At 40.8% G+C, this 27470-nt stretch overlaps 1 protein-coding gene across 1 annotated transcript in view; it reads left to right on the top strand.

The window, feature by feature from the left end:
* The first annotated feature begins 4070 nt into the window (after nucleotides 1-4070).
* LOC140551044 (epiplakin-like) overlaps nucleotides 4071-27470 on the top strand; it is a 202437-nt gene continuing 179037 nt past the window's right edge. The window contains exons 1-2 of the mRNA XM_072674413.1: nucleotides 4071-4176; nucleotides 13894-14080. Of these exons, the coding sequence (XP_072530514.1) occupies nucleotides 4153-4176; nucleotides 13894-14080 (211 nt within the window). The 5' untranslated portion in view covers nucleotides 4071-4152. The remainder of the gene's footprint in view (nucleotides 4177-13893; nucleotides 14081-27470) is intronic.

Below are 27470 nucleotides of genomic sequence, written 5' to 3'. Positions count from 1 at the left end.
GGAAAGAAAGAAAGAAAGTAAGAAATGACCTCTCGTAAAAGCTGCAACCGCTGAGCGTGAGCTACTGACGCAAAGAAAAAAAGAAAAAAAAGAGAAGAGCCTGTGCAGTGGAAAGAGTTTCCTTCCCCATTCATTCAAAGTTGTGCTGGTTTCCAGGGCACTGTTTTTCCCAACATTTTTCCACAAGTGGCAGCGTTTTGCTGGCTTGGCCCACAGCCTATGGTTGGATTGGTCTGGGCTGTCTATGTGAAGTCTCAGTCATGTAATTTCCCCTGTCAGTTGAAGGGGGCGTTTCAAATCACAGGCTACTCCGTCCACCAGTTCATTATAGCATTCTGAAACAAAAAGTAGCTATGTGACGACAGCGTTGCGAAAGTTACCTGCAAAGTCAAGTCCAAATGTCATTGTACTATAGTAAATGTCAACTAAAGGCAAACCTGCTAATCCTGCAATCAGCCTGCCAGTAGAACCCCTTATTAGAATTTGAAAGACACTACAACATGCTGTGGTGTTTTAAACTTTGAAAGTTATTATAACCTCTTGGAAATAGAGGTGCATCAAAGGGTTCTTTTCCATAAAGAACCATGAGCCTCATTATTCTCAAAACGCACTTACAGGCTCTGAGTGGCTCAGCAGTCTAATGCGCTGACTCTATGGGTCATCGTCCTGCTTCTGGCCACTCCGCAGGTCTGGAGCTTCTGGAGGCATTGCGAGTTCAAATCAAAGGCCTTGCAGCTTTGCCATCAGCCGTCAGAGTCAAAGAGAGCACAACTGACCATGCGCTTTCCAGATGGGTAGATGGTGCTCTCTTCTCTCATCACTCTTAAAGTGATGTTGGCTGGCACAGGCGTCTACTACCTGCCGGGGCAGAGCTGGGGACCTGGAGCTTTTCTTCGATGCTGTGTTTGGAGCAGTTCAAAAAGAGGCGATGGCTGGCTTTGCATGTATCTGAGAAGACAATGTGTGAAGACCTTACCCACCTAGAGTTGGGAGCGTTGCTAGTGCTAGGGGGAGCTATGGGTGGGTCAATTGACATTACCAAATTGGGGGGAGACACTTGTTTTATAAAGATTCTGGCATTCACCATTTTTTTTTATTTGGTATTTGTGCAATTTACAAGGACGAATACATCATTAGAAGAGCAGAGCTGAGAACAATTTTGCAGTTTAAAAACACATCATAAATCTGGCGTAGACTTTTTGTTAGGACCTTTTTTTATAAAGAACAAATTCAAGACAGTCCTTAGGACGAGGATTGTGACTCTCAACGAAGTCACAAAGGACCACATTAGAATCATATATAAACAAAAGTATTGGGAGCATTTCTGTGAGTTTTTGATTGCATTCAGCAACAAGAGCATTAATGAGGTCAGGACGTTGGATGATTAGCACCCCCCTTCATCCCCAACCCTCTTTCCAGAGAACACTGATCACCGCTCAATTCCGGGGGGCCTTATACCCCTCTAGTTCATACCTGGCATTAGGTTCAATAGGTTCCTAATTATCTGCTCCAGTTAGGCTTATTTTATTGGCCGTACTTCATTAGAATGCATTCATTAAAAGGGGTGTCCGCAAACATTTGGGCATATAGTGTGTGAAACTGTGAAAAAAACAATGTGCAGTGGACCATCAGGACCTGACTGCACGCAAGCCTTTTCTCAAAATGCTGGTCCACGAGTGCAAGCGACAGGTCCTCACTTGCCAAGTATGGTTGATGACTGCTCTCAGAGACAGCTGGGTGGTTTATCTGCTGTCTGTCACTATCATGTCATGATGAAGCCTAAGGCCTGTCCTTCAGACTCACTAAAACAAGTCTGACATCCTGGTCTCCTTGGTAGGTCTGTGTACTGATTGTGTATCCTTTCCTTCCAAATGTTCCTCCAGATGTTGATGCACTTCATGCAACTTTCACTTCCAGCTCTTTTTCTTCAATTTCAACTGTGCATTTTGTTGACTCCTCTTGTTGACAGTAATGAATGTGCTTGTTTTTGTGTTTCAGCCTCAAAGAAAAACTCAAAGCTGAAGCATCAGAGCCAGGTAAGAAAACTCAGCCCGTAATTATGCTGGGTAACTTCCCACTGATTTGCCTCTTTCAGAATGCATGTGTTTAGCTTGTTTTGTAGTAGGGGGAGTCTTGGACTGAGAACTTGCAGAGAGTCCAAAGTTAGTGGTTAATGTTGTCCATAATTGTGGACCAAATATTTTGTTGCCTGGGATTTGTGGTAATGTCTATGGATGATGCCTTACCTGCAGGAGCCTCTAGAGGCCAGTAGTGGAACATGACCGCTTGGCTGCGTCCAGTTTTGCTAGATCTCCTGAATGACTTGCAGATTGGGCAGGGATTTGATAGGGAAGTTCTTGCTAGATCATTTGCTTGGACTGGTATTTCTCAAAGTAGGATTTTTTTTTAAATTAGTTTGCTAATTTGAGGATTGTCAGATAGGAATGTCCCTCAGCTCTGTTACTAGCAGACAGACTAGACTATGGGTTTAGTTAATTAAGCTAAACAGAGAACCCCTACTTTGTGAAACGTAGAGTACATACATACTTCATACAGCTGACACAGATGTGAAAATGCGCACACACACAGCTTGTCTAGTCCCTGTAGAGAAGTATTGCCAGTATTGCTTCCTTGAAACAGATAAACATGCACCTATTGGCACCATGCCTAATGCCAGGTGTGGGCTAGAGTGCTATAAAGTCCCCCCCCCCCCTGAGCACTGAGCTGTGGAGCAGTGGAACTGTCTTCACTGGAATGATTGTGCTCCATCCCATACTTTTGGGATGAGTTGGAGGTGAGGTGGAGTGGTGATCATCCAACATCCTGGCCTCGGTAATGCTCTTGTCACAGAATGCAATTAAATCCTTACAGCCAAAAATCTAAAAATCTATTAGAAACAGTTGCTGAGAAGACAGTTCTGCTGCTCCACAGCTCAATGCTGGGGGGCTTTATCCCCCTCTAGCCTATGCCTGACATTAGGCATGGTGAAAGTGGTTCATGTTTATCTGCTCCAGAGAGTCTTATTCTATTACCAGTACTTTTCCACAGGGACTAGACAAGTTGTGTGTGTGCATTTGCACATCTGTGCCAGCAATGGGTACAACTTAAAGTAGATGAATGCATTCGATAGAAGGGGTGTCCACAGATAGTTGGATGCATCCAATGAGCTGGAGGGTGAGTAAATGTACTGCCTTAGTCATGAAGTGACAGAGAAACCCTCCACTCTCTATTTTCAGTGTGCATTATCATGCTAAGGAAAGTTTGATTGTATTGATTTCGTGGTGATGATGAACAGTTCCACTAGTCCTGTTTTGCGCTCTGAATTGAGTGCCATCTTGCACACAGTCTTTCTGTTTGATGTAGGAATGGCTCCATATGAAAAGAGAGCAACTTGCCATTTGTTTACCTGACATCCCCAATCACAGTCACCGTCACAGTCTAACAAGGAGCCCTTTGTTCCATGCTGGAAGTGGGTGCTAGAAACGACTGGAAAAAACACCCACAGAATTCAGTCTTATAACCTCTTAGCGGTTTACTCACTAAGTTGCCCTTGTCCTTTACAGTCGCTTGCATTCAGCTGAAGCCAGACACCTCAGTCTGTGCGAGTTTATAGGAGAGCATTTTTGCCGTTGCTGTCACTTTGCGATCCCAATGAATACTTTGATTTCGTTGTTCTTCCAGCGGAAGAAGAAGCCAAAGGAGAGAAGTGTTACTTCGGCTTTGGTTAACGACGGGATCGTGGGGATGATCAGTCTGGCGGCCCCACCCACTCAGGAGAAGCTGAAGGCAACAAAGGAGAAGCAGGAGAAGCAATGGGAGGAGGTGAAGGAAGAGAAGAGGGTGAAGCAGGAGAAGAAGCATGAGAAGCAGGTGGAGAAGGTAAAGTCGGAGGAGAAGAAGAAGGTAAAGTCGGAAAAGAAGCAGGAGAAGCAAGAGGAGAAGAGGGTGAAGCAGGTGGAGAATGTAATAGAGGAGAAGACGGTGAAGCAGGAGAATATAAAGAAGAAGAAGGGGAAACAGGTGGAGGAAGTTAGGGAGGAGAAACAGGTGGAAGATATCCAGGAAGAGAAGAAGCAAGGAGAGGAAGGAAAACCTGCCACAGTAAGGAAGAGGAACAAACGCCACCTGAAGGTCACCATTGCACCTGGGACGATGACCACAGAACCTGCAGAAAAGGTGAGTCTCCAGGTTATTCTTGCTTTGCAAACTATAGTGTCATGTTTTGATTACTACATTCATGTGTTCGTTACATGACTGTGCTGCTATCTGTATGTTAGAAATGACATAATGTACTGAGTTGCCAGTTCTTAGCATTGGCCATTTTATCAGAAACACCTACTTTGTATTTACGTTCATTGGCCATTTTATCAGAAACACCCGCCTTATACCTGCACACATTGGCCATTTTATCAGAAAAAAACTACCTTATACCTGCACACATTGGCCATTTTATTAGAAACACCTACCTTATACCTACACACACTGGCCATTTTATCAGAAACACCTACTTTGTATTTACGTTCATTGGCCATTTTATCAGAAACACCCGCCTTATACCTGCACACATTGGCCATTTTATCAGAAAAAAACTACCTTATACCTGCACACATTGGCCATTTAATCAGAAAAAACTACCTTATACCTGCACACATTGGCCATTTTATCAGAAACACCCGCCTTATACCTGCACACATTGGCCATTTTATTAGAAAAACCTACCTTATACCTGCACACATTGGCCATTTTATCAGAAACACCCACCTTATACCTGCACACATTGACCATTTTATCAGAAACACCCACCTTATACCTACACATACAGGCCATTTTATCAGAAACACCTACCTTATGCCTGCACACATTGGCCATTTTATTAGAAACATATACCTTAAACCTACATACACCTACCTTGTAGTTACGTTCATTGGCCATTTTATCAGAAACACCTAACTTGTGTTTCCGTTCATTGGCCAACCTTGTCGTTTCACTCAGTGGGTGTAAAAGTACCATCTGTGGTATTGAATCCTAATCTGCCATGGAGATGGTGGTGGTGTTATCCACTAAACTACTATGGTACCTGCCACTGAGCTACCACACCATGTGGGAGACTGGGGTTCGATTCCTGGTCTGGGTGACTATCCTGTGCTACACCAAATAGAGTCCTTGGGCAAGACTCCTAACACTACACTGGCCCACCTCTGTAATATGAGTAACCTTGTAAGTTGCCCTGGATAAGGCTAAATGCAGCTAAATGCAGTAAAGGTAAATGTACACCAACCAATGCTCCAACATCACTGGACAGCGGAGCGCCTGGAGGAGAACGCAAGCTGTCTAATTCTGCTACATCCACCAGCAGATGCAGATTATGGCTAGCATTGTGCTAAGTAGTGGAGTAGAGTGAAAGAGCAAAGCCAACTGTTAATGCTAAAGCCAGTGCTTTCTGGTAATCCAGGCCATGGATGGCTGTGGCATTACCAGGGATTGAACCGAATGCGTAATCAATTATGCCACATTACTGAAACTACTGGTTTCCATTCGTCTGACCTTTTTTTAAGCACTAAGGGCAAAAATGATTATTTAAATATTATAATCAATCTCCTCAACTGTTTAGCTGTGAGCCCTCTGAGTCGTAGGCAGTTGTGGGCCATTACAGGGACATGTTGTGTAAGTGTGTTGTCCCAGTTTGGCTAAGATTAGCATATTTCCCAAGACAAGTCAGTACTTTTTTAGGCTTCTGAAGGAAATAATCGCAGATGTATGAGTGGGTACTGCTGTCAGCCAGGCCTTTCTCTGCTTTCTGTGGCAAACTCCACCCACCAGCTTCATTCCGCAGTGAAATTACACCAGATCCAGATGCCCTTATGGAACACAAGATGGCATGGATTAGGTGTGATTCTACAACAGAACCAAAAACAGGCTCCGTCATATCTATAACAGGGGGGCAGCAGTGGGTTAATCTCAGCTGGAGCTCTGCCCGGCTGGGTGAAGCTGGCACTGAGGCCGACGCAGTGTCGGGATGGCATGCTTGCTTAGCCAGTACACCCCCCCCCCTGCTTATTCAGCCCATGCTACAAAACAGACTAATGCCTCATTCTAACGGGCCATTTGTCTGCACAGAGAGGTCCAGTGAGCTATTATGCAAGATGTTGCTGGGCATGGACACCAAATAGAGGCAAAGGGGCAATCGTTGAGTTTTTCTTTCGGTGTGTGATGCTATGTAGAGTCTGAACTAGAGGCTTTACTGTAATCTTTACTGTTGCTATTATAGATGGAGAAAGGTAATTGGGAGCTGCCCATTGGATAGCTTGAGTGGAATATGTGGAGAATTTTGCAGTCAAATGTTGTTTGGGCTTCTTTACTGGCCAGAAAGCCAAGTGAATTTAGGTATTATTATGAGGTAGTTGGACTTTTTACACATTCATGTGTCTTAAATGAGCAGATCAGGCTCAGGTTTCACTTGATTACATGAAAGGCCAGTAATCGAATTAAGATCGGAACACTCAAACCACATTTGGACCCGATCAGAGACGGATGTTGACCACATTCAAGACAGTTGTAAATACACAAAGGCAGATTTTAAAAAATCGCACTGGCAGATTTATTGCGACATTAGGAGGAAACAGCATCATGGTAACACTTTCCTTAGTCATAAACTAGGAAAACTGGCATGTTATTTTTCTTGTATAAAATGTGGCACTTCTGCGGTTTTCCCTCTTCTCCCTCTTTTCCATTCTATTGGCATTTCATCTCTCAACCCAGTCACGCAAATCTACACAACCCTTACCATAAATTTCCCAGTCAGAAACTGATGTGGAGTTTACCATTTTTACGATGATGCTTTCAAACATGTTTGGTCACACAGGCAAGTCGTCATCAAATTCTTACATTTACATTACATTTACGGCATTTAGCAGCCTTCCTGGTTCTGAAATTTCTGGATCTTTTTGGCACAGAAACCACAGTGGCATGGTAACTTTCATAGCAAGACTTCAGTAATATATGCATGGCACATTGTCATTAACCCTAGGTTTTATAAATCTGACCTAGTGTGTTTTCTATATCTGCATACATTCATGTAAGCAGCGAAAGCGTCTGCTGAGTGCTGACTAGCAGGTAAGGGTATTATCGTTCCATTGCATGTTGTAAGCAATTTCTTCCAATATTTGACAGTATATAATACACTAGTGGCAAAACATTTGAGTATTTATAATTACACCAGGTTACCAAAGGTAAAAACATACTATGTATGTGTTGAGTGTTTTATTTATATATTTATTTATTTATTTTATGTAGGACATTATCTCTGGTGGGGACATATTGGGACACATTTTAGCAGAAGTGTAAATGGAATCCGGACAAAGTGACAAATAAGCAACAAGCTTATCTGCCCATGCTTGTACTGTCTTGCTAACTTTTACTTCACCTTGAGTTCACATTTTTTCCTAGCTGATTAGATTAGATTAGATTAGATTTCCAGCTACTCAAATCTGAATCTATACATATGAAGCATTTTTTTCATGGTACATTTTTAAAGTAGGTACATTTTTAAAAGCCCCCTACCTTTTGAAACTTAGCCTTCACAACAGTAGGGGATGTTATAATTCTAATGAGATTAATCTGTCTCTCAATAAAATTTGAACACAAAATTAGTAGACAGGACAGGACAGGGTCCTATCGGGTTTGGCATATTTTTGTTTACCACAGGCTTACCATCGTAAAGGTGCTTTCCGAAAACCCCCATTCATTTCTTCCATTCAGAAATCTAGTTTAGACCAGGACTTCCTAATATGGGCATGGCACCAAGGCCCTGAATGAGGGCGTCACTCTCTAATTCAGTTCTATTTATTATTTATTCGTTTTGCCTGTTTACAATATTTCATTTGTACTACGAAGCCGCAGTGGAAGCTGAGTGACGCCCTCATTCAGGGCCTTCAGCCAGGGTCTAAACTAGATTTCTGAATGGAAGAAATGAATGGGAGTTTTCCTAAAGCACCTCTATGGTGCCTTCCGAAATGAATACACTGTGAACACTATTCGTTCAAAAGTTTGTAGACACCTGCTTGTCCAGTGTTTCTTCAGAAATCTAGAGTGGCAATAGTGAGTATGTTCCCACTTTGCAGCAGTAACAGAGAGCTTTACACGCAATGTTAGAACATTACTGGTGTTGGATGATTAGCTCTGGGTCACAAACAGCAGCACTCCAAAACTGTCGGGGATGGAGAAGTTCCACTGCCTTGGGCTGCATGAAGACCTGGGCTCATGTGTGGCTGCTCCAGTGCGTCCCGTTCTATAGGCTGACTGAGCACAACTGAGCAGTAGGCACCTATTAGAGTCGGTGTCCGGATACTTTTGGACATACAGTGCACCTGATGCACATAATACAGGTGCCGGCTAAGCCAGCCGAGCTCAGCACGCACTGAGCTGTGTGGGTCATAATGCTACAGGGCTCGAGTTACTGCAGTTTTTAGACACAGGCAGTGTGTATGTGTATGTGTGTGGGTGTGTGTGTGTGTGGGGAAATGTATAGCTGACTGCATCATTGTACTGTAACACAGAGCGCCTGTCGCCACTATTGTGTGGACAGCTGAACAGCACTGGTAGCCTGGTGTAAAGGGATGTCACCCTTTGGGAGGTGATATCTCTATTGAGCAGCTCCGCAGCGTCGTGGCACGGTGAACTGGGTGATTTCACACCAGCGCAGTACACTCTCACTGGATTACGAGGCTAGCGGAGAAACGCTCAGTTCCCGCTCACTGAACGGATGTCTCTCAGGTCCCAGGTTTTCCCTCTCCGCTCTTCTTGCTCTTCTTGCTCCTCTGACGGGTACTGGAGCTCAGGAGGACGCCGCTGGACTGGGAGCTCCTGAAGCGGACGCTGGAAAGCGCGAGAGAGGTGAATGGTAGCTTAGCCTCGCGCGCCGGCATGCTGGGGTGTTTTGCTGCATCACGGGACGCGCGGGGCTGCGGTAGGCTTTGCGCAGCGGCGGGGAAAAGAGGGGCTGTTTCCGTTAGTTCACTGTTTATTAGCAGGTGGAGATACCTTAAATGATTAAAATATAAAATCACTCTCATAAAATTATTGAACGTAATCTTAACTAGTGTGACCTTATTTAATGGCCACCCCCTCTCCCTCCCTCCCTCTCTCTATATATGAGTGTATTTAACAACCCATCCATCAGTGTATTTATCTATTACTTATCTATGTAATTAATCTACCACCAATACTATCTATCTGTCTATCTGTCTGTCTGTCTGTCTATCTATCTGTCTATGTCTATCTATCTGTCTATCTGTATATCTATCTGTCTATATATCTATCTATATATATATGTCTATCTAGATCTATCTGTATATATATCTGTCTATCTAGATCTATCTATCTATCTGTCTATCTGTCTATATCTATCTGTCTATCTGTATATCTGTATATCTATCTGTCTATATATCTATATATATATATAGATGTGTGTATATATATATATGTCTATCTAGATCTATCTATCTATCTATCTATCTATCTATCTATCTATCTATCTATCTATCTATCTATCCATCCATCCATCCATCCATCTATGAATGTTTATATATATTAATCTACCTCCTATACTTGCCTACCAATCTACCTACCTTTTGGTGTATGTATGTAACTATTATAAGCCACCACATATGGCCTCAAATGCAATTCATTGATCTGTGTTTCTCTCGCGCTCTCTCTATATATTGGTGTATTTGTCTGTGTATTTGCACCTGCCTACCCATTTAGCTGTCTCTGTTTTTGGGTGTCCGTTCGTCTGTCTGTCTATTGGGGTATCCGTCTGTCTGTCTATTGGGGTATCTATCTATCCATCCATCCATCCATCCATCCATCCACCCACCCACCAGGGAATGTCTCTATCTACCTACCTATCGGGGAATGCATCTGTCTCTTTACCCGAAACCTCACAACCTATAGGGTGTTCTCCAGCTTTCTCTCGCTTTCCCTCTCTGTAACTGTATGTTGGGTTAAAACAGGGGGAAGTAGGCTATTTTCCACCATTCCCTGAGGCAGCCTGATGGACAGTTTTAGAAACGACTTTGTTTTGCCTGGTTCCACATCATTCTTCAGCAGAGCTCAGCTGGATGATGCTCTTCTCACACTCTCTTATCAAGTAACATCCAAGCACAAATAACTAGTGCCAGTCAGAGTGTGTGTGTGTGTGTGTGTTTGTGTGTGTGAGTGACCTCACTACAATGGCATTCAGCTAATTGTAATGACTGTTGTCATTCTCACTCCACTGAACATGCTCTCTTACTTCCTCTGTTTCCTGGTTACCTGCACATGATTAGGTTGGACAGTGCCGGCCGGTCTCTCCAGGAAGGGCAAAAGTGAATTGGAATAGGGTTGCGCAAGGGTGTGTTGTACTGCTGATAATAGAACTGGTTGGCTGTTGACACTAATCTGCCCCACAGTCATTAAATGTGGTCCTCATAGTGTAGGCCACACTGTGTCTCATTCTGAAACAAGCATCATTAACAGAGAGTCTTTGGTAGTCCAGGCTGCAGTACCTCCCTTGGCACCTTTCATTTTTAATTTATGTCTCTGCAGCGCATCTGAAGAGTTACGTAAGCGCGAGAGAGAGAGAGAGAGAGAGAGAGAGAAGGAGAGAGACTCTTGTCTCCGTTTCTCCACATCCGGCAACACTGGAGACAATGTTGAGCAACATTTGTTCTTTTATGATTCATATTTGTATTTGTTCTCTGACAGTAGTGGTAGATTTATTTTGGGAATCTAGTTGTGCATGTTAGTTACTGTGTGGTTTAGTGTTCTACTGTAAGCCAGTACTGAGACAAATTCATGTAATAGCAATGTAGCAACACTACTACTACTACTACTACTAATAATAATAATAGTATTATTAGGGATGCACCGATATGGAGTTGGGGATGAGGTGGGGTGGTCATCAACCAACATCCAGATCTCACTCACACTTGTTGCTAAATGCAATCAAATCCTCACAGCAATTCTTTCTGGAGCAGATATACATAAACCTGTTATGCCTAATGCCAGGCGTGGTCTAGAAAGAGCATTGAGCTGTGGAACTGTGTTCTCTGGAATGATAGTTGGTGCTCCATCTAATACTTCTGGGATGAGTATGGGAGTTGGGAATGAGGTGGGGTTCTGATCTTCCAACATCCTGACCTCACTAAGGCTCTTTGCACTGAATGCAATCAAATCCTCACAAGTCCCTGGACAGTAGAGACAATTATTCCAACAAGTTATTTTAAAAATACCTTTTGATTTTGAGAGAAGCAATTAATGAGCAGGTGTCCCTATACTTTTGTCATTCTATAGATAACCTTGCTAGTAATAGAGAAGTCCAAATGTGAAGAACCTTTTAAATATGTAAATAACCACTCACTTGAAGTTCTGCACTCTTCACTCTAAAAATGCTTCTTTACGGAACCAATAGTGGTTCCTTTGTGGCACCAGTCTCAGAACCATTTGTAGGAGCTTTATTTTGAAGGGTATATAGTTACACATATACACATCATTAAATATTGGTTTGAATTCTAAACATCAGTCTAATGCTAGTCATGATTGTTTTAAGCAGCTACATATCGCCTGATGCTGACAGTCTGATATCATTGTGCATAACTAAAAATAATAATAATAATAACAAATAGGACTAATAATCAGTATTAAGTCAATTTCAGCAGAAAATGCTGAACTGGACATTGTGTGATGTTAGCTGTGAGTTTCTACCTATGGGATAGTATAGAGGTAGTGTGGGCAGGATAGGCTACTTATAGATGCTCACCTTTCACCAGCAACATTAATAGCTTTTTAAATGTATCTTACAAAAAGCAGCATCTGAGTTATTGTGATGGTACACTGACTTGTAACCAGGAGAATAGTGTCTCTGTCATAGCTGCTCAAGGCTGGAAAACTCCTACTGCACTCTGCAGCTTTGGTGGAGCTGCAGAAGACCTCTTGTGAGAATTGTATAACACAGTTTAACCCAAGTTTAATTAAGATTACCCTACAGTAGGGTAATTTAAATTTGCAGCTCTGAGTGCAATTTGTATTTACAACAGTAGCAGAAATGTGAATTACACTCCACAACTGTACGTAGAGCCAAATATCAAAAAATCCCCCCCAACCCCCCCAAAATCCCAAGTGGGCTTCAGACGATGTAGGCTGCATTTCCCGGCCGCCACGCTATTGAAGTCAGTGCTAAAATGAAGGATGCAGCCCTTGCTTTTTGGAGAATGCCTCTGATGTATCACTCCCGGTTAGTTCTCGGCACACATATGAAGCGTGAAAAAGAAAAAATCAGCACCACAATAAAGGTGGAAAGCGAAGCCTCCAGAGCAGAGTTCAATTTGAAGTGTTATAATTATTTTCTGTGAAGAAATGAAAAACCACACAGTTTCCCGCTGCAGTTACAAAAGGTGGGACCTGGTCAGACTGTTCCATTTGTGTGACCAATAGGCTACTAAGGAGGATCTGCTGGATCTGCCCTACCTCAGTTGTAGCCTAGAAGCGAAGTGCTTCAATTACAGCTCCTTTTAAAGCTTAGTAGTTTGTCAGGGTTTTCAATATGTAAACAGTGTCACAATTTGTAATGTAAATATGGCATTGTGACCATATAATAATAATAATAATAATAATAATAATAATAGTAATTGCCATTTAGTGTTTCAGACATGGATATATTCAGGAAGATGTAAATACTTTTTTACAGCACGATATGTAGCACCATATATCACACCTGTCTCATACTCACCATATATATATCACCCTCTGACACTCAGTGCCTGCTCATACCCTGCACACAGTGGACAACACATAGGCCTACATATACAATGTACACAGATACTCCATATATTCCCCTTTTGGTCTAAAAATTCCACCTGCTCTGTATTAATCGAAGCTCAGAGTTCATTTGGTCGATGTAAGCCAGTCTTCTGGGGTCAAGTTTGCTGTGTCATCATAACAGAATCAATGGTATTTGCCGTAAGTGCTGCAGAAGTGTGTCTCTATATATAGAACTGAGTATCTTGATAGCACTGCATTGGAGTTTGGAGGTCTCATCTTCTAACCATCTTTGACGGTGTAAGCTGAGCTTGTATCAGCACTTGAGCACAACTTTTCCCCTTATGTGCTGGGCATAGGGAGTGTTCTGAGGGAGTGTTCACTGAATAAGGGGGGGCCAGAAAGCCGTCATCTACTGCACAATAGTTTCTCTTCCTTAAAATCCAGGATTGGATTGAATGTGGCAGGAAACTCTTCAATGCTTCATTGCTTCATTGCTGGGTAGTAGAGCATTTGTAGATTTCGTAAAGGTGCCATAGAATGCATTTGTTTTGGTATTTGAAGTCGAGCTTAGTTTGCATAGTTTTAGGACTGTTAGCAAGCTGAAGAGACTGTAGTAGGGATAGCTTTTAGCCTTGCCCCTGCTGCCATTTCTGGGTTTGGGTTTCTTGGGTTTTACCAGAATAAGCCAGTACTCTCTCTTCTGATGTGGGTTAGCTCCAGTTTGGTAGCTAGCTGAGGTAGTCCAGTTAGCTTTGAGGGAGCAGATGTTGAAGAGAAGAGATGGTAAAAGCTAGCATTAGGTTATAGCCTAGCACGAATCCCTGTTCGCTTCAGCGGCTTTCACTTTGTGAAAACACGCCGTCACAAGGTCTGGTTTGTGCAGCAACTCGTATTCCCATCTAGCAGAAGTCTGGTGGTGATGTGAGTCTGGTTTATTCCAAAGTCACTGCCATGTTTTACCTTTCTCTTTGACTTGAGCTTTCACTAGTGGACCAGGTGTATGTAAATGGTATTTAATGATATTTAAAAATACCAAACTGAAGAACTTAGCCTGTTTCCTGCTTACACGTCCACTTTGTTGTAAACTTGTTGCAGGTCATGTCTCGTCCACGCCTGCGGGAGAGGTCTGCATCCGAGGAGAGCCCGAGTGAGCTGAGCACGTCGCCTTTCCCCGGAGACACACTGCCATGGAACCTAGCCAAGCACCAGCGCGTCAAGCGCTCCAAATCGGCTTCCGGAGACGTGCTGGACCCGGCTGAGAGAGCGGTCATCCGCATCGCAGGTAAAAGGCAGTTTAAGCAATAGTTTTTTGTTGTTTTTTGGGGGTTTTTTTGTTTTTGGTTTTTTTACTGGCGATTGTGCTTGGAAATAAAAACCGGACCCATTGCTGTCCACACTGATATTAGACAGCTGAAACCTTACAATAAATTAATGGAGAAATAAATATACACGCACATACATAAATAAATAACCCAGATTTTTAAATGGAATGGTAAATCAGATTAACATGACTGATCACTGACCCCAGTTCCTTATCTGTGAATAAAATAGAAGGCACAGGTAGACCATGATAGCAAGAGCATAGCGAACCACTGACAGCGAGTATTAGAGAAAATTCCAGTTCGATTTATTTATTTGTTTATTTCTTTGTTCATTTCTAACATTTATAAATTAATGTATTATAATATTTCAATTTCAGCAACAATATTTTTACTATATCATTGTATATCAGTCATTATTACATTCTCTCAGTTGTTTGTGATAATTGTCAAACAGTCAATGGGGTGCCGACCTTATCCAGCCATTCAGCTATCTGTGTGCTTATTTAACCATTTAAAGCAACATTATGTAGCATTTCTACCTTAAAATAACAACTTGTTGATGCTCCTCTGACCTGTAATTGTGAGAATTGCTTCTCTATCATTGCTACTCTGAGCTCAGCACGCCAGGAACTGCACTATCTAACTTGGATGAAGCTGCCAGGACAATGCTCATAAGAATAATGCTGCGTATCCCAAGTAATATTCATGTAAATCCTCTAATACAATATTACCCCACCGCCTCAGTTTAGTGGTGGCTTAAAGCGAAAATGTCATGTCATGTCCGACTGTAGGAGGAACCCAGGAGCAAGAAATGGCAATTCTCGCAAAATGCTGCTATCAGTGTGTAGAAAAAAGACGTATTTGTCTGAGGTGAAAGTGAAACTATTGTAAATTGTGTCCTCACCATTAAGCTTGTAGTTTTTTTGTTTTTATAGACAAAATAAGTCATGTTGTGTTCTAAATTTGTTATCTGCAAAAAGCAAAAGATCTGGGAGCATTATGAGTGGGCTGAGAGGATTTTTCTGGGACAGTATTTGCAGAGATGAGATTGGTCAGTGACAAGTGTGTGTTAGTCTGTCAAACCTCTGATACCAGACACGTCCTGGCTGGTCAGTTGCATTTGAGTTAAATGTAAATCTGTAAATCATGTTAATCTCATTTTTGAGCAAATTGATCCTTTAATATGTTCTGCATTACTGTCCATATACTTTAGATTGCTCTAGGAATAATTCAGTTATTAAAGAAGGCAAATCAAAGAGTTGTGAGATATGAATATCTCAACAGCTTCCTTTTACTTTGCAGTTTAAATTCACACAAATAGGGTCCGACACTGCTTGTTCTTTGTCAGCTCTCTATAAATAGTCTAAAGCAATTGTATAGCTTTTTATAAGTACTGGTGATATCTGCAGCATGCACAAAAAAATACCATGAAGCCATTTATAACAGTGACTATGACACATTACCCTCTTCTAGTCTGGGTGCAGTGCAGTTTCTGTTGTGTGTAGTCCTGAGTACAGCAGTTTCAAACCTTCATTACACTACCAGTCAAATGTTTTACCTCATTGGACTAAAAACAACAACAAAAACCCCAAATATATACCTTTTATTATGTATAATCATAAAGGCTTGCAAATATTGTAGTCATATTCCCAAGACTTAACTCATTAATAAATTGTGGCTGAAAATAAAATCATTTATTTATTTATTTGTTTATTTTGATTATCCGGTAAGGAATTTGTCCCTGCTGTGCCTAGGTAGGTACCCAAGTAAGGTCTCCAATTGGATAGATCTCCAAGATTGCACCTTAGACACCTTAGATTAACCAATGGCATAATTAAGAACAGTTGGCCTGTCACATTTTGATTTACAATGAGTGGGGTTTTATGAGGCGAAACATCTCTCTGAAGCAAGGGAGTCGAATGTTCATTTAAAGCATTAGCTTTGTGCGTACATTCTCTTTCTGCAATAGGCTGCTAGCAGAAATTAGCATTATTGCAGAGCTGTTTGGTTTCCTGTTTTTTGGCCGAGCTTTGCCACTTATGGCCCAAACTGGAAGCTCATTTTATTTATTTATATTATTAAAATCTCTCTACTTCCACTACACACTCTTGGTATTCCACAAGTCACTCAATTTAGGCCAAACTATTAGATCAAACTCTTTTACATTCTGAATGAAACGTTTGCAATTTGTCGACGTCCAAATGTTTAACAAAAAGCTGCTTGCAGGTATCCAAGTGTATCCAAGTGGAACCTTCCGATGCATGGAGGTTTACTGACACTGACTAAAGCACTCAGTGTCTGATCCAGTGCAAATGTAATATTTAATATGTGGAGTGCAAACAAGCTCACTGTTTTTGTATGCACAGTCCTCTCCAATGTGTAGAGTCTGGTGAGCACTAGGTGTTCTAGCCGTGTATGTGTGTGTGTTTGGATTCCTGTTTGGTTTTGTGCCCGTCCTGTTGCTCGCTTGTAGAGTTGGCAGACTTTGCCTTTTTCTAGCTTTCTTGAAAGCCCAGTCAGGGGTTGCTCTTGGAGATCATAATAATGTCTCATAATGAGTCTCAGGCATCTAATGATCTTTAATCAGAAGAAGACCAGAAGAATATGTGAATATGAATGTATAATTGCTGTCAGGCAAAATCCTCTCAATGTTACACAATGTAAAGAACAGCCAGATTGAGATTATGTGGAAAAAGTGATAAATGGAGATACAAGTTTTTTGTGTGACAGTGACAGTGTGCTTTTTTCATTAGTTTGGAAGAGAAATCTGCCAAGTCATTATTTATGCCAAAGCTGCTCTTTACACCCAGGAACACAAAGCTAAGTGTTGAAAATATGCCCAAACTAAAAGCTACTCGATTCTGCAGGTATTTTAGTCTCTAATTATAAAAGTAATCACAAGAAAATTAGGAGTTTCAAAGGAAGGCAAGGGGTCCCCTACTGACCGTCTTGTAGTTTTGGCGTTCCTTGAAAGCCTTTGTTGTTGCATAATCAAAACAGGCAAACCAGCTGCAGCCATTTCTGAAGGAGGAGTGTGTTAAAGTGGGTACCTTATTCTTGGTCCAGCCAACCTGGCAAAAGTGAGAGTGCTTTTGGAAGAACCTCTGTCTGGTTGTGGTCTGTATTGGGTACACTCTAGCTACATATCAGGCTTTTAATTATGCATTGTGTGCTTTGTTGGGAACACTTTACTAATACTGGGTAGAGCCCCCTTTCTCTCGAAATAGCCTCAATGTTGCAGACAGTTTTTGTCTTACACAAAAGTGAGAGGTTCGACAGTGGTTGGATTGTGTGAGAGAGGAAATGTGTTTGATGGTGAATGTGAGAGAGTTGATGGTGAATGTGAGAGAGTTGATGGTAAGCGTGAAAAGATTAATGGTGAGCGTGAGAGGGTTGATGGTGAGCGTGAGAAGGTTGGTGGTGTAAGACAGAGGGTTAGTGGTATAAATGAGAGGACTGACCATTTTGATGGTGCATGAGAAAGGTTTGATGATCATTGTGAGAGGTATGATTTTTAAGGGGAGTGTGAGAGGTTTGACAGTGGTTTGATAGTGTGTGAGAGGTTTGACAGTGGTTTGATAGTGTGTGAGAGGTTTGACAGTGGTTTGATAGTGTGTGAGAGGTTTGACAGTGGTTTGATAGTGTGTGAGAGGTTTGACAGTGGTTTGATAGTGTGTGAGAGGTTTGACAGTGAGTTGATTGTGTGTGAGAGGTTTGATGGTGAGTGTGAGAGGTTTGACAGTGGTTTGATTGTGTGTGAGAGGTTTGATGGTGACTGTGTGAGGTTTAATAGTGTGGTTTAATAGTGTATAGTATATAATAGTGTGTGAGAGGTTTGCCAGTGGTTTAATAGTGTGTGAGAGGTTTGACAGTGAGTTGATAGTATGTAAAAGGTTTGACAGTGGTTTAATAGTGTGTGAGAGGTTTGACAGTGAGTTGATAGTATGTAAAAGGTTTGACAGTGGTTTGATAGTGTGTGAGAGGTTTGACAGTGGTTTGATTGTGTGTGAGAGGTTTGACAGTGGTTTGATAGTGTGTGAGAGGTTTGACAGTGGTTTGATTGTGTGTGAGAGGTTTGACAGTGGTTGGATTGTGTGTGAGAGGTTTGATGGTGAGTGTGTGAGGTTTAATAGTGTGGTTTAATAGTGTATGAGAGGTGTGACAGTGGTTTGATAGTGTATGAGAGGTTTCACAGTGGTTTGATAGTTAGTTTGATGGCAGTGTGTGTAACAGTCAAGTTTGAATTTTGGCCGAACAAGACTCTCATAAGTTCCCTCCACTTCGACTAACAGTGACTAGTAATGTGCCAACTGACCAAGAAATATTTTATATTGAAAATATAGTAATTTCTTTTTTCTTCATGTTTCTTCTGAAATAATTTATATGTGTCTAATTATTAAAGTGTATTCAGTTTAAATAACTTTAAATAACTCAGCCGTTTTAAATGGTGACACCTCTGGTGACACTTGACCTCAAACCTCAGAATGTGATATATTGTGACACATAGTCAAGTGTAGTGTGAAATGATCTTCATGGATCATATATTTTTGTTAAATGGCCCCCTGTTATTGTAAAGCCAGTGTTGTTAGAGAGTATGGCATATATATCCAGGTCATCCAGGTTGGTTCTGCGCCTTCAGCACTATTTGCCCTTTCCTGACCACATGCTGAAACTTGCCTGACTCAGCAGTTTTCTCTCTCTCTCTCTTTCTCTCTCTCTCTATCTCTCTTTCCCACTCCCACTCCCTCTGTCTGTCCCCTCCCTTCATCCTCCTTACTATGTCAGAATGCATATGTCAGTTATGTGCACATACCTGTGTGACTGGACACGCATACACACACAAGCAATGCACCAAGGTGTGGTCAGTTGCAGTGCTGCAGTCCTTTTGTCTTATTGCTGTATTATACAGAAGGTAAGAAATCCAGCCACTGGTCTGCAGCATCCACTGGCTGAGATGATGACGGTGATGCTACCGGGCTGATGGGCTCAGAACTAATTATAGCTCCTCTGGGGTTGTAACGAATTAGAAGCTAGCACAGACTTTCCTCAGGATCATGCTGCCAGATCAGACTACTGAAAGAATGATTAGGCTTGTACTTCTCTGAATATCCTCTTTGTTTACTATTACAGAAGACTCTCAAAATCACCTTTAAAAGAATAGTGTTTATGCTTCATAATCAAACACAATTATTTTGAGTTTAGTTTATTACTGTAGTTCAAAGTATGTCCATTAGGTGGCTTTAATAGTGGATTAGTAGTGTATTCTGGTGATGGCGCAAATGAACTGAAATCAGCCATGTTTTTTAACTGGGCTGTACTTGGGTAACAATCACTGCTTACACATGAGATGATTCATCAAACCTGTCATGGCTTCATGTTATACCAGGTTCTAATAGCAATGTTTTGACCCTGCAGGTTCACACTGTGTTTTAACTCTGCTAGCTAACATCTCTTGAAGGTCCTATCTTAGTGAGATAGCAGTAAAATAAGATACTGTGACTATGGCTGTGTATTGCCAAGAACCTGGCGATACTATATGTATCATGATAGTATCATAGTATACAATCCACACCATCATATACGTAAAATCGGAGTAAAAGGACAGTGCTGCTAGAGGCCAGGGTTTAAACACAACACAAATTGAAATGCCACCAATCTCTGCATGTAAACTATTCAATAAAAATCAATACTGTGCTTTTGTGAATCGACGGCATTGCAAAACATCACATCTTGAAATATAGATATTTTCTAACCTCTAACTGTGACTGGCATCTCAGTAGAAATATGCACTGGATTGTGACTGTGGGTTGGGGCAGTCTGTTGTCCCATCCCTTAGCTGAAACAAAGATTCGTATTGGTTCTGCTGTGGAATTTGACCGTCTCCCTGTTCGTGTCTGTTGGTCAGTGTTCGTATGGTCAGCCGTGCACAGCGCAGCTTGATTTAGGGCGTGCCCGTGTGTCTTTGCTATTGTAACAATGGGAAAAGTATGCTTTGTGCAGCTCAACGCATGTACTAAGTTTCTTCATTAATCATGGGTGTGTTTTGGGAGTAACGTGCAGTAAACCAATTAGCGTGTCACTTGCCATTTCCTTTAAGAGCCAGGTGCAGTCTGACTTTGGCGAATTGCTATTTCAGTGGTGCAAAGTGTGGGTGTACACGCGTTGGACACACGCCTGTGTTGACAATTCACTGCCAAGATAGCAATGAATGCCTGTTGACGTCTGCCTAGGTTGTTTCAGTCAGTGGCACATCTGTGCTTTCCTGAACACACCTTATCTTGATACCACCACACCCATCGGCGTAGATATATTTCCAAGCACCGTTGCTATTTAAACAATGCAGGTGGAGGCGTGAAAATAGAGGCAGGGTGTAGGATAGCAATGACCATCACGATGCACCTTACGCAGGGTGTTAGATGGGGCCCAATTTCTTTTATTAAGTAACTAAATTCCTTTTTAAAACCTTTATCAAGACGGTTTCATATGTTTGCCTCCCTTGGCTTTTATTATAAGTGAGATTTGAGTCAATACAGAAGAACAGATCAAGGTCAAAACTCTTGTCCACAGTAACTGAAGCTACAGTACAGATACAATCGATTTGAACTAAGCAGGCCATACTTCTAGCTGTGGTGACGGTTCCCATTAGAATCGTACCCTTTCCATCATGTGTCTCAGTATTCCTTTAAATGTGACCAACAGCTTTAAAAGCCCTACTTGAGCAGCCCTTTCCTGAGCTATTCTAGTGCTGTTTCTGCCAGTGAAGGTCATTTTCCTGTTCTTTATGAGTTATTCATGCTGTGCCGCCGGTGCACAAAGCAGGGAATGATGTTTTTGGAGTCGTTTTGCACTCTAGACTACCATCATGTGGTGGAAGGTTGATGGTGCTGAAAGAAAAATGGCTCAGTCCTCCACCCTCAACTTTGTTAGGGGCAGCATGAATGTGGCTCATCTAAATGACTTTAAAATGTGAATGATCTTTGACCTCTCCTCCTGTTTTGCATTTCCACCTTTTTTTCCTTATTGTGGACTCCGGGCTCCACACAGAAAGGGCTACTGGCTGTTATGGGCCTTTTATGGCCCTGTGTGTTCTAGAATGCCTGGAATTTTGTCGGTGGAGTCCCGAGGGGGAGCGCGAGTGATGGTTTTATGGCTCTCTGTGCAAGTAGAGAGTTACTGAAAGACTGAGTTTGCAAGAAAGTGGTGGATAATAGTTTGGGCATCCTAATCTGTGCACTCTAGAAAAAATGCCAATGGCCTAAATCTCTAGTTAGTTTCTCGCTTCATTGACTCATAGTTAGTTATAGTTCAGTTATATTTGGAAACAAGGAGCTGTCCTGTGCATTTGTTCCAAATGTGAATATGTATAATATATTCTTTTGATATTTGATGTGTGTGTGAGTGTGTACAGCTAACCATTACCATCCAGCATCTACTTTATCTAATCAGATCACCTTCATTAATCAAAGTAAATCAGGCGAACTGCTGGTGGAACTGAAACAAACTGTACGGTGGCTGGAGCTCATGTCAGCAACCACACCTTGGTGGTTTTACTGTCTTGTTCTAACTGATTAACACATTTAGGCTGACCTCGTATATCCACAAAGCCCTATGATCAGCCATAATATTTAAATCACTGACAGATGAAGTGAATAACATTGATTATCTTGTTCCAGTTGACCCTGACAAGAAGTGGGAGACAAATATTAGACGGGGAACAAGTGAACAGTCTTCTTGAAGTTCTTAAAGGTGATGTGTTAGAAGCAGGGAAAATGGGCAAGCATAAGATAAGGCCAAATTGTGATGGCTAGATGACTGGGTCAGAGCATCTTCAAAACCTCAGGCAGGTCTTGTGGGGTGTTCCTGTTTATGTAAATCATAAAGGTCCCACTTCACAATTGAAAGGACTTAAAGGAAACATCTTGGTGCCAGATACCACAGGACACCTTCAGGGATCTTGTGGTGGAAATGATATCCTGTGAATCCACCTTTCTTCAAAATAAGTACTTTTTACTGTATTTGCTGTATATCTGCTCCAATATGACAATGTTTTTACTAGCAAAAATACTGCATTTATTGCAGAGATAAATGGTTTTAAATAATGGTAAACTGTATATCGTTTAAAAACATCAAAATGCAGATGGAACTTTTAACCCTCTTAACTTTCAATGGAATTCAATTGAAGACATTTGCACTGGAGCATTTCTATTGGTCCATTCACCATAACATTTTGACATTGTAAACAACTGCTAGTTTCCAATTAGATATAAAAAATAAAAACAGTGCCTATATATAGCAACAGAGTTGGAGATCTACTGATATATAACACAATACAATACATTATACTTGATTATTAATATAATATAATAGAATAATATTAGTATAGTAGATGGCAGCTGAAATGCCTCATCAGTTCAGTTCTCTTTTTTTCTACTTTTTTTTTATTTTAATTTTTTTTTACAATTTTACCTATCCATCATATCGGCTTTGTTGTTCCATACTTTGATTGGTTGAAAGTGTAATGGTGGGAATATTAGATTTACTCTCCTCTACTGTAGAACAGCAGAAGTGTTTCTAGGCATTTCTTTAAAAAATATATATATATTTTGCCTTAAAAATGCCTTTTAAGCATTAATTATATTTTATTTTATTGTTTGGTGTAATAATGTGTTGACTAGTGAGAGAGTTAGGGTCAGAGATAAAGTGTAAGAAACAAATTATACTATCTGGGTCAAGTTAAGTCTTTGAAAAGTGCAATGCTTCTAACTCTCTTGTCACTGAATGCGATCAGATCCTCACAGCAGTGCTTCAAAATCTAGTAGAAAGCCTTCCCTGGACAGTAGAGACAGTTATTCCAACAAAAGCAGGATCAGCCCTTTTTTATAATAAAAATAAATGAGCAAGTGTCCCAATACTTTTGTCCAGAGTATTAATAGTGTATTTTCTCTAGCTAAACGTAATGAAAACATTCGCTTGTGACAGCATTTGTTCCCTAAAAGGTATAGCATTTTTTTTTTTGTAAAATTTTAATCATGTAAAAGTTTAATCACAGCTGTTGTTCACCATATTTCATCTCCCACCTTTTTACTGTATGCTGATATATTTCAAAAGACCATACCAGGGTAGAGCAGATAACTGTAATACTGAGTAGTATTGAGATAAGCAATGCAATATTTGTGCTTGATCACATCCAAGTTTCTCTCTGTGCCATCACGGACATGCACCGAGTGCTTTTACCCGCTACTCCTTTCTAAGGAGGTTGCTTAGGCACTAAAGCTGGCAGCAAAAAGGTTTACTGTGTAAAAGCTAAACCCAAGCTGTGTTTTTCATGTCTTATCTGACGTCTTCTGGCTTAAAAAAATCAAGCAAAGATGAGTAAATGTAGCTGGCTACTATCTCTGGAGAGGAAGCGGTGTGCAACATAATCTGGGAATAAGAATAGCAGCTGGTATTTGTAGACTGTTGGCATTACACTCAGACTATATTTGTACAGGGAATTCTATTAATCGTTTCAGCCAATGTTTTCTTGTGACCAGGCCTAGTAACCGCTTAAATAGCAATGACATTTTACACCAGTGTTTCCCAGTTGACTAGCCCTGTTTGTCCTTCTCCACAGTAGTCACTCAGTACCCCTTTAAAGCAACACTGTGGAACATTTTTACCTTAAAGTAACAGCTTAAAAATCATTGTCATGCTACACTGTCTTGTAATAAGGAGAATAGTGTCTCTTTCGTTGGTACTCCAGGGTCTGTGTGTTGCTAATGCACTATGTAATTCTGGTGAAGCAGGTAGGGCAACGCTGAGAACTGCGTAATGCTGTGTAAGCCCAGACATATTTGTGATAATTATACATATACATATTTGAGGTAATATTACTTTATTGCAACAGATTTTGTGATACTTCGGATGCCGGTTCTATACCTTTCAGCTTGTCCAGAAATGCTTGTGAAAAGCATGTCCTTAAGTGGTGGCTCAAAGTGCGAATTACACTTCCCAACTGTAGGGGGAGCCCATGAGCAAGGAATGCCAGTTCTCACATAATGCTGCTTTAAATACAATTCTACAAATAAATCATGTTTGGCAAATGCTTAACATAAACTTCATTATTAAAATCATATTTTGAGAAACTATGTCCTACATTTTCTTAGATGTGTTGTTCCTAAGGTCTATGACTTATCTATTGCTATTTATTGTAATGTTATGTTTAGTTTAGAAATCCTAAAGATTTTTTGAACATAATTTGAATGGCCATCTACCAATCTTTACCTTTTAGAATTACACAGGCCGTACTTGTTACCATTCCTCTAAAATGTTAGATAATGAAAAGTCTCTTTTGATTCGCTGTCCTAAATAGAGCCTTATTCTAATAAATTAGAGCCCAAACACTCCTTATAACTTCAGTGTTAATGGGTGGAGCTAAACCACTATTGGTTCAGTAAGCTATATATGTAAATGTGCTTGTTTTTTGGTGACATCATAAAAATAACGAATTAAAAATGGGCATATATGGATTCTAAATCGAGGAGTGAGCAGTATGTTTTGAAACTTAGAGTGTACATATTACTTTGTATAATATTAACCTTCATATCAAGTACCATTTGGATTTTGTGGATATTGGCCCTTTAAGTGCAGAGAAATTAGTGACCTTACCCCATCACCTGTTCAAACTCTTCATTTATCTTAATTATTTACAATTCATAACATACCTCCACATGCTTGAGCGCCAATGAGCACCAGCTGTGCCACACATTTCAGTGTTCAGTTATAGATTCTATATATAGAAGTTGATTGCCTTGCTGGACTTTGTTGGATTTCTGCCTTAGCTTCATTGGCTGCAGGCATCATGACTTGTAAAGCGACCTGTGTTCAGAAGTTCTGGTGGTTAATGCATGTCAGAGGCCAGGTTAGAGCCCAAATGTTTTACTTGCCATCACCACATGGTGTCAGCAGTCTAAACAAATGTCTTCACCCACCAGCACACTTTCTCATGACAACAAATGTGGTTTGGATTCAATGATTATGGCTTCCTGGTATAGCAGTAGCTGCATTCCAGCGCTGCACGAACCTGAGCTTGCTTTTAAGTTTTTACACTCTAATTTCTGGGTCTTCTGGACTGCTGGACTGACCTCTAATGAGACTTCTTTTGAGCTGCAGTACCTCTAATGAGGCTGGTCTTGATTTATTGCTGGAATTCTGTGACTGTGTTTGTGAACACCAGCCTTAGCTTATAAAATCCATATGACCTGGCCCACCTAAACGGCATCTCGCAAATCAGGAGGTAACTGCAGAAAGCAGAAGTGTGTTATGGTTCTGCTTTTTTGTCATTTAAATGGCAACTTTAGCATCAGTTAGTTGGGAAAAGGCTGGAATTTGCAATCATAACCAGACAACATGAACCCCATATATAATGTGTTTTTTTTAGGTTGATTAGTTGTCAACAAAGGTATGAAAAAAAAGGTTTATAATGTTTGAAAGGTTTGATTATAGATTGTAATAAACTATGAGACGTGAAGGGGTCAATTGGACTGCTATTGTTTCAATGCACTGTAAATACTGTATATACATAAACAAGAACTGTAAATAAGTTTAAAATAATATTTATTTTTAGGTAGAGATTGCATGAGACCACTTTTTTCTTTTTCCAGTATCAATACCAATGCAGTTACAATGTTAAACTACAATATTAAATTAAATATACATTTTAAAAATACAATATTTTTAGGCCTCTAGACAACCTCACATTGCTGTCATTAGCCTTTTTTCCATGCCGAAAACCCAACCCGTTTTTTAATGTTATTTTTATGTATTTTATTAGTAGACTTCATGTAGCCTTGCACTGCTTAAAGGTGGCAAATAATGCATTTATTCAGTATTGTAAGTAGGCTTAATTAAATATGTCACTATTGTTGGGTTGAAAAAATGCTCATATGCCATTGTACAGGCCTATTTACCACCATGTTATTATGCCTAGACGTCTAACACGCTGTTCTTTCCTTTATGGTGGACTCACTAGTTTATGGCGCAAAGCAACACAGTGTGTGGTAAACTAGCTGAAGAGGCCGTGGTTGGGTCTGGTAGGGTTAGGTTCTAGCCTGTCCCCTGGCAGCTGTGGGAAGAACTGTTTTACACTTCCCAGCAGCCTAAACTTTACTGTAACACATTTGCTAATAAGTCAAGACACACATTTGACATACGTTTACTCAGTCGTGTCATATATATTATATTTTGACATTACTAACCTTGACAGTGTTGTCCTGAGGGCAGAGACTGTTCTGTTGGCAGTGAAAATGAGGCTCTGGGGTTCTGTAGTTGTCTGTGGGAGTTACAGATATTTCAAATATATCGGAGCTTAAGGAAGGAATTCCTGCTATGGGTCTGATAGAGTTAGCTTTTAGCCTCTCCTCCAGCTGACTCGCTCTCCCTGGGTGGGCCGTAGCACGTAGCACCCGGCTAGCCTTATTGACTCACTCTTTTGCCCAACTAGCTTCATCGGCTTCTATGCAACTCCCCTCGGGGTGGTACCTTACTAGGTCGGCTAGTGTTCGTTTTTAGCCTTCTTAGCATTGCTTCCATATTCTCCTGAAATAGCCAATGCTTTTAGCCCTTAAAGGCTTTCACCAGTGAGTTGGATATATGTAAATATGGGGTCTTAAATAAAATGACTGTTACTTGGCAGTTTTGGGGTTTTGGAATACGACCCGTAGAAACCACAACAGTGCTTGAAGTTCATGGCATGTGAACTTTCATGTACTGATCTCTCATACTTCAACTATCCTAAGATAAATACAATTTTCCATTCTAGGCCAACCAACAAGTGTCATGGCTAGCTTACAGTGTATTAGCTTAGCACTAAGTGCTGGTAGGAAAGAGATGGCAATCCAGCAGTAAGCAGTGTACTAGGTCTGGTGCTGATGTATTGCTCTGTGAACTTCAACAGGATTTAATGTTCATGTTTGCAACTAACCTTTTCCAATTCAGTTATAGCTAAATAATAGCTGATATTGATTCAATACCGACGTCTGACTTCAGATAAGTTTTATGTCTAGTTTGAAGGTATCAGAGGGTAAGTTTTCATTTTGAGGCAAATATTCATCCCTGGACCTGGACCTAAAAGCTTTACATAGAATTCATATATCATATAAATGTCAAAAAAGTATAGTGATTCATATTAACTTAGGATCTTTTGCATGTTTAACCTTGAAGAACACTCCCCACATTGATTAAAACCCAAGCTCAAGTAAGGTACTGAGATACTGTGGCTGAACATTGACATGCGCTGTATGAGCCTTATTTCTCAGATTGAGCCAAATCCAGTTCTAAATCAGTATATGACACTTAGATTAATTTCTCACA

Source organism: Salminus brasiliensis, chromosome 3 (genome assembly GCF_030463535.1).
Source record: "Salminus brasiliensis chromosome 3, fSalBra1.hap2, whole genome shotgun sequence".
In the NCBI taxonomy this organism is placed as follows: Eukaryota; Metazoa; Chordata; class Actinopteri; order Characiformes; family Bryconidae; genus Salminus; species Salminus brasiliensis.
The sequence above is the reverse complement of the archived record's forward strand: the minus strand, read 5'-3'. Positions and strand labels throughout refer to the sequence as shown.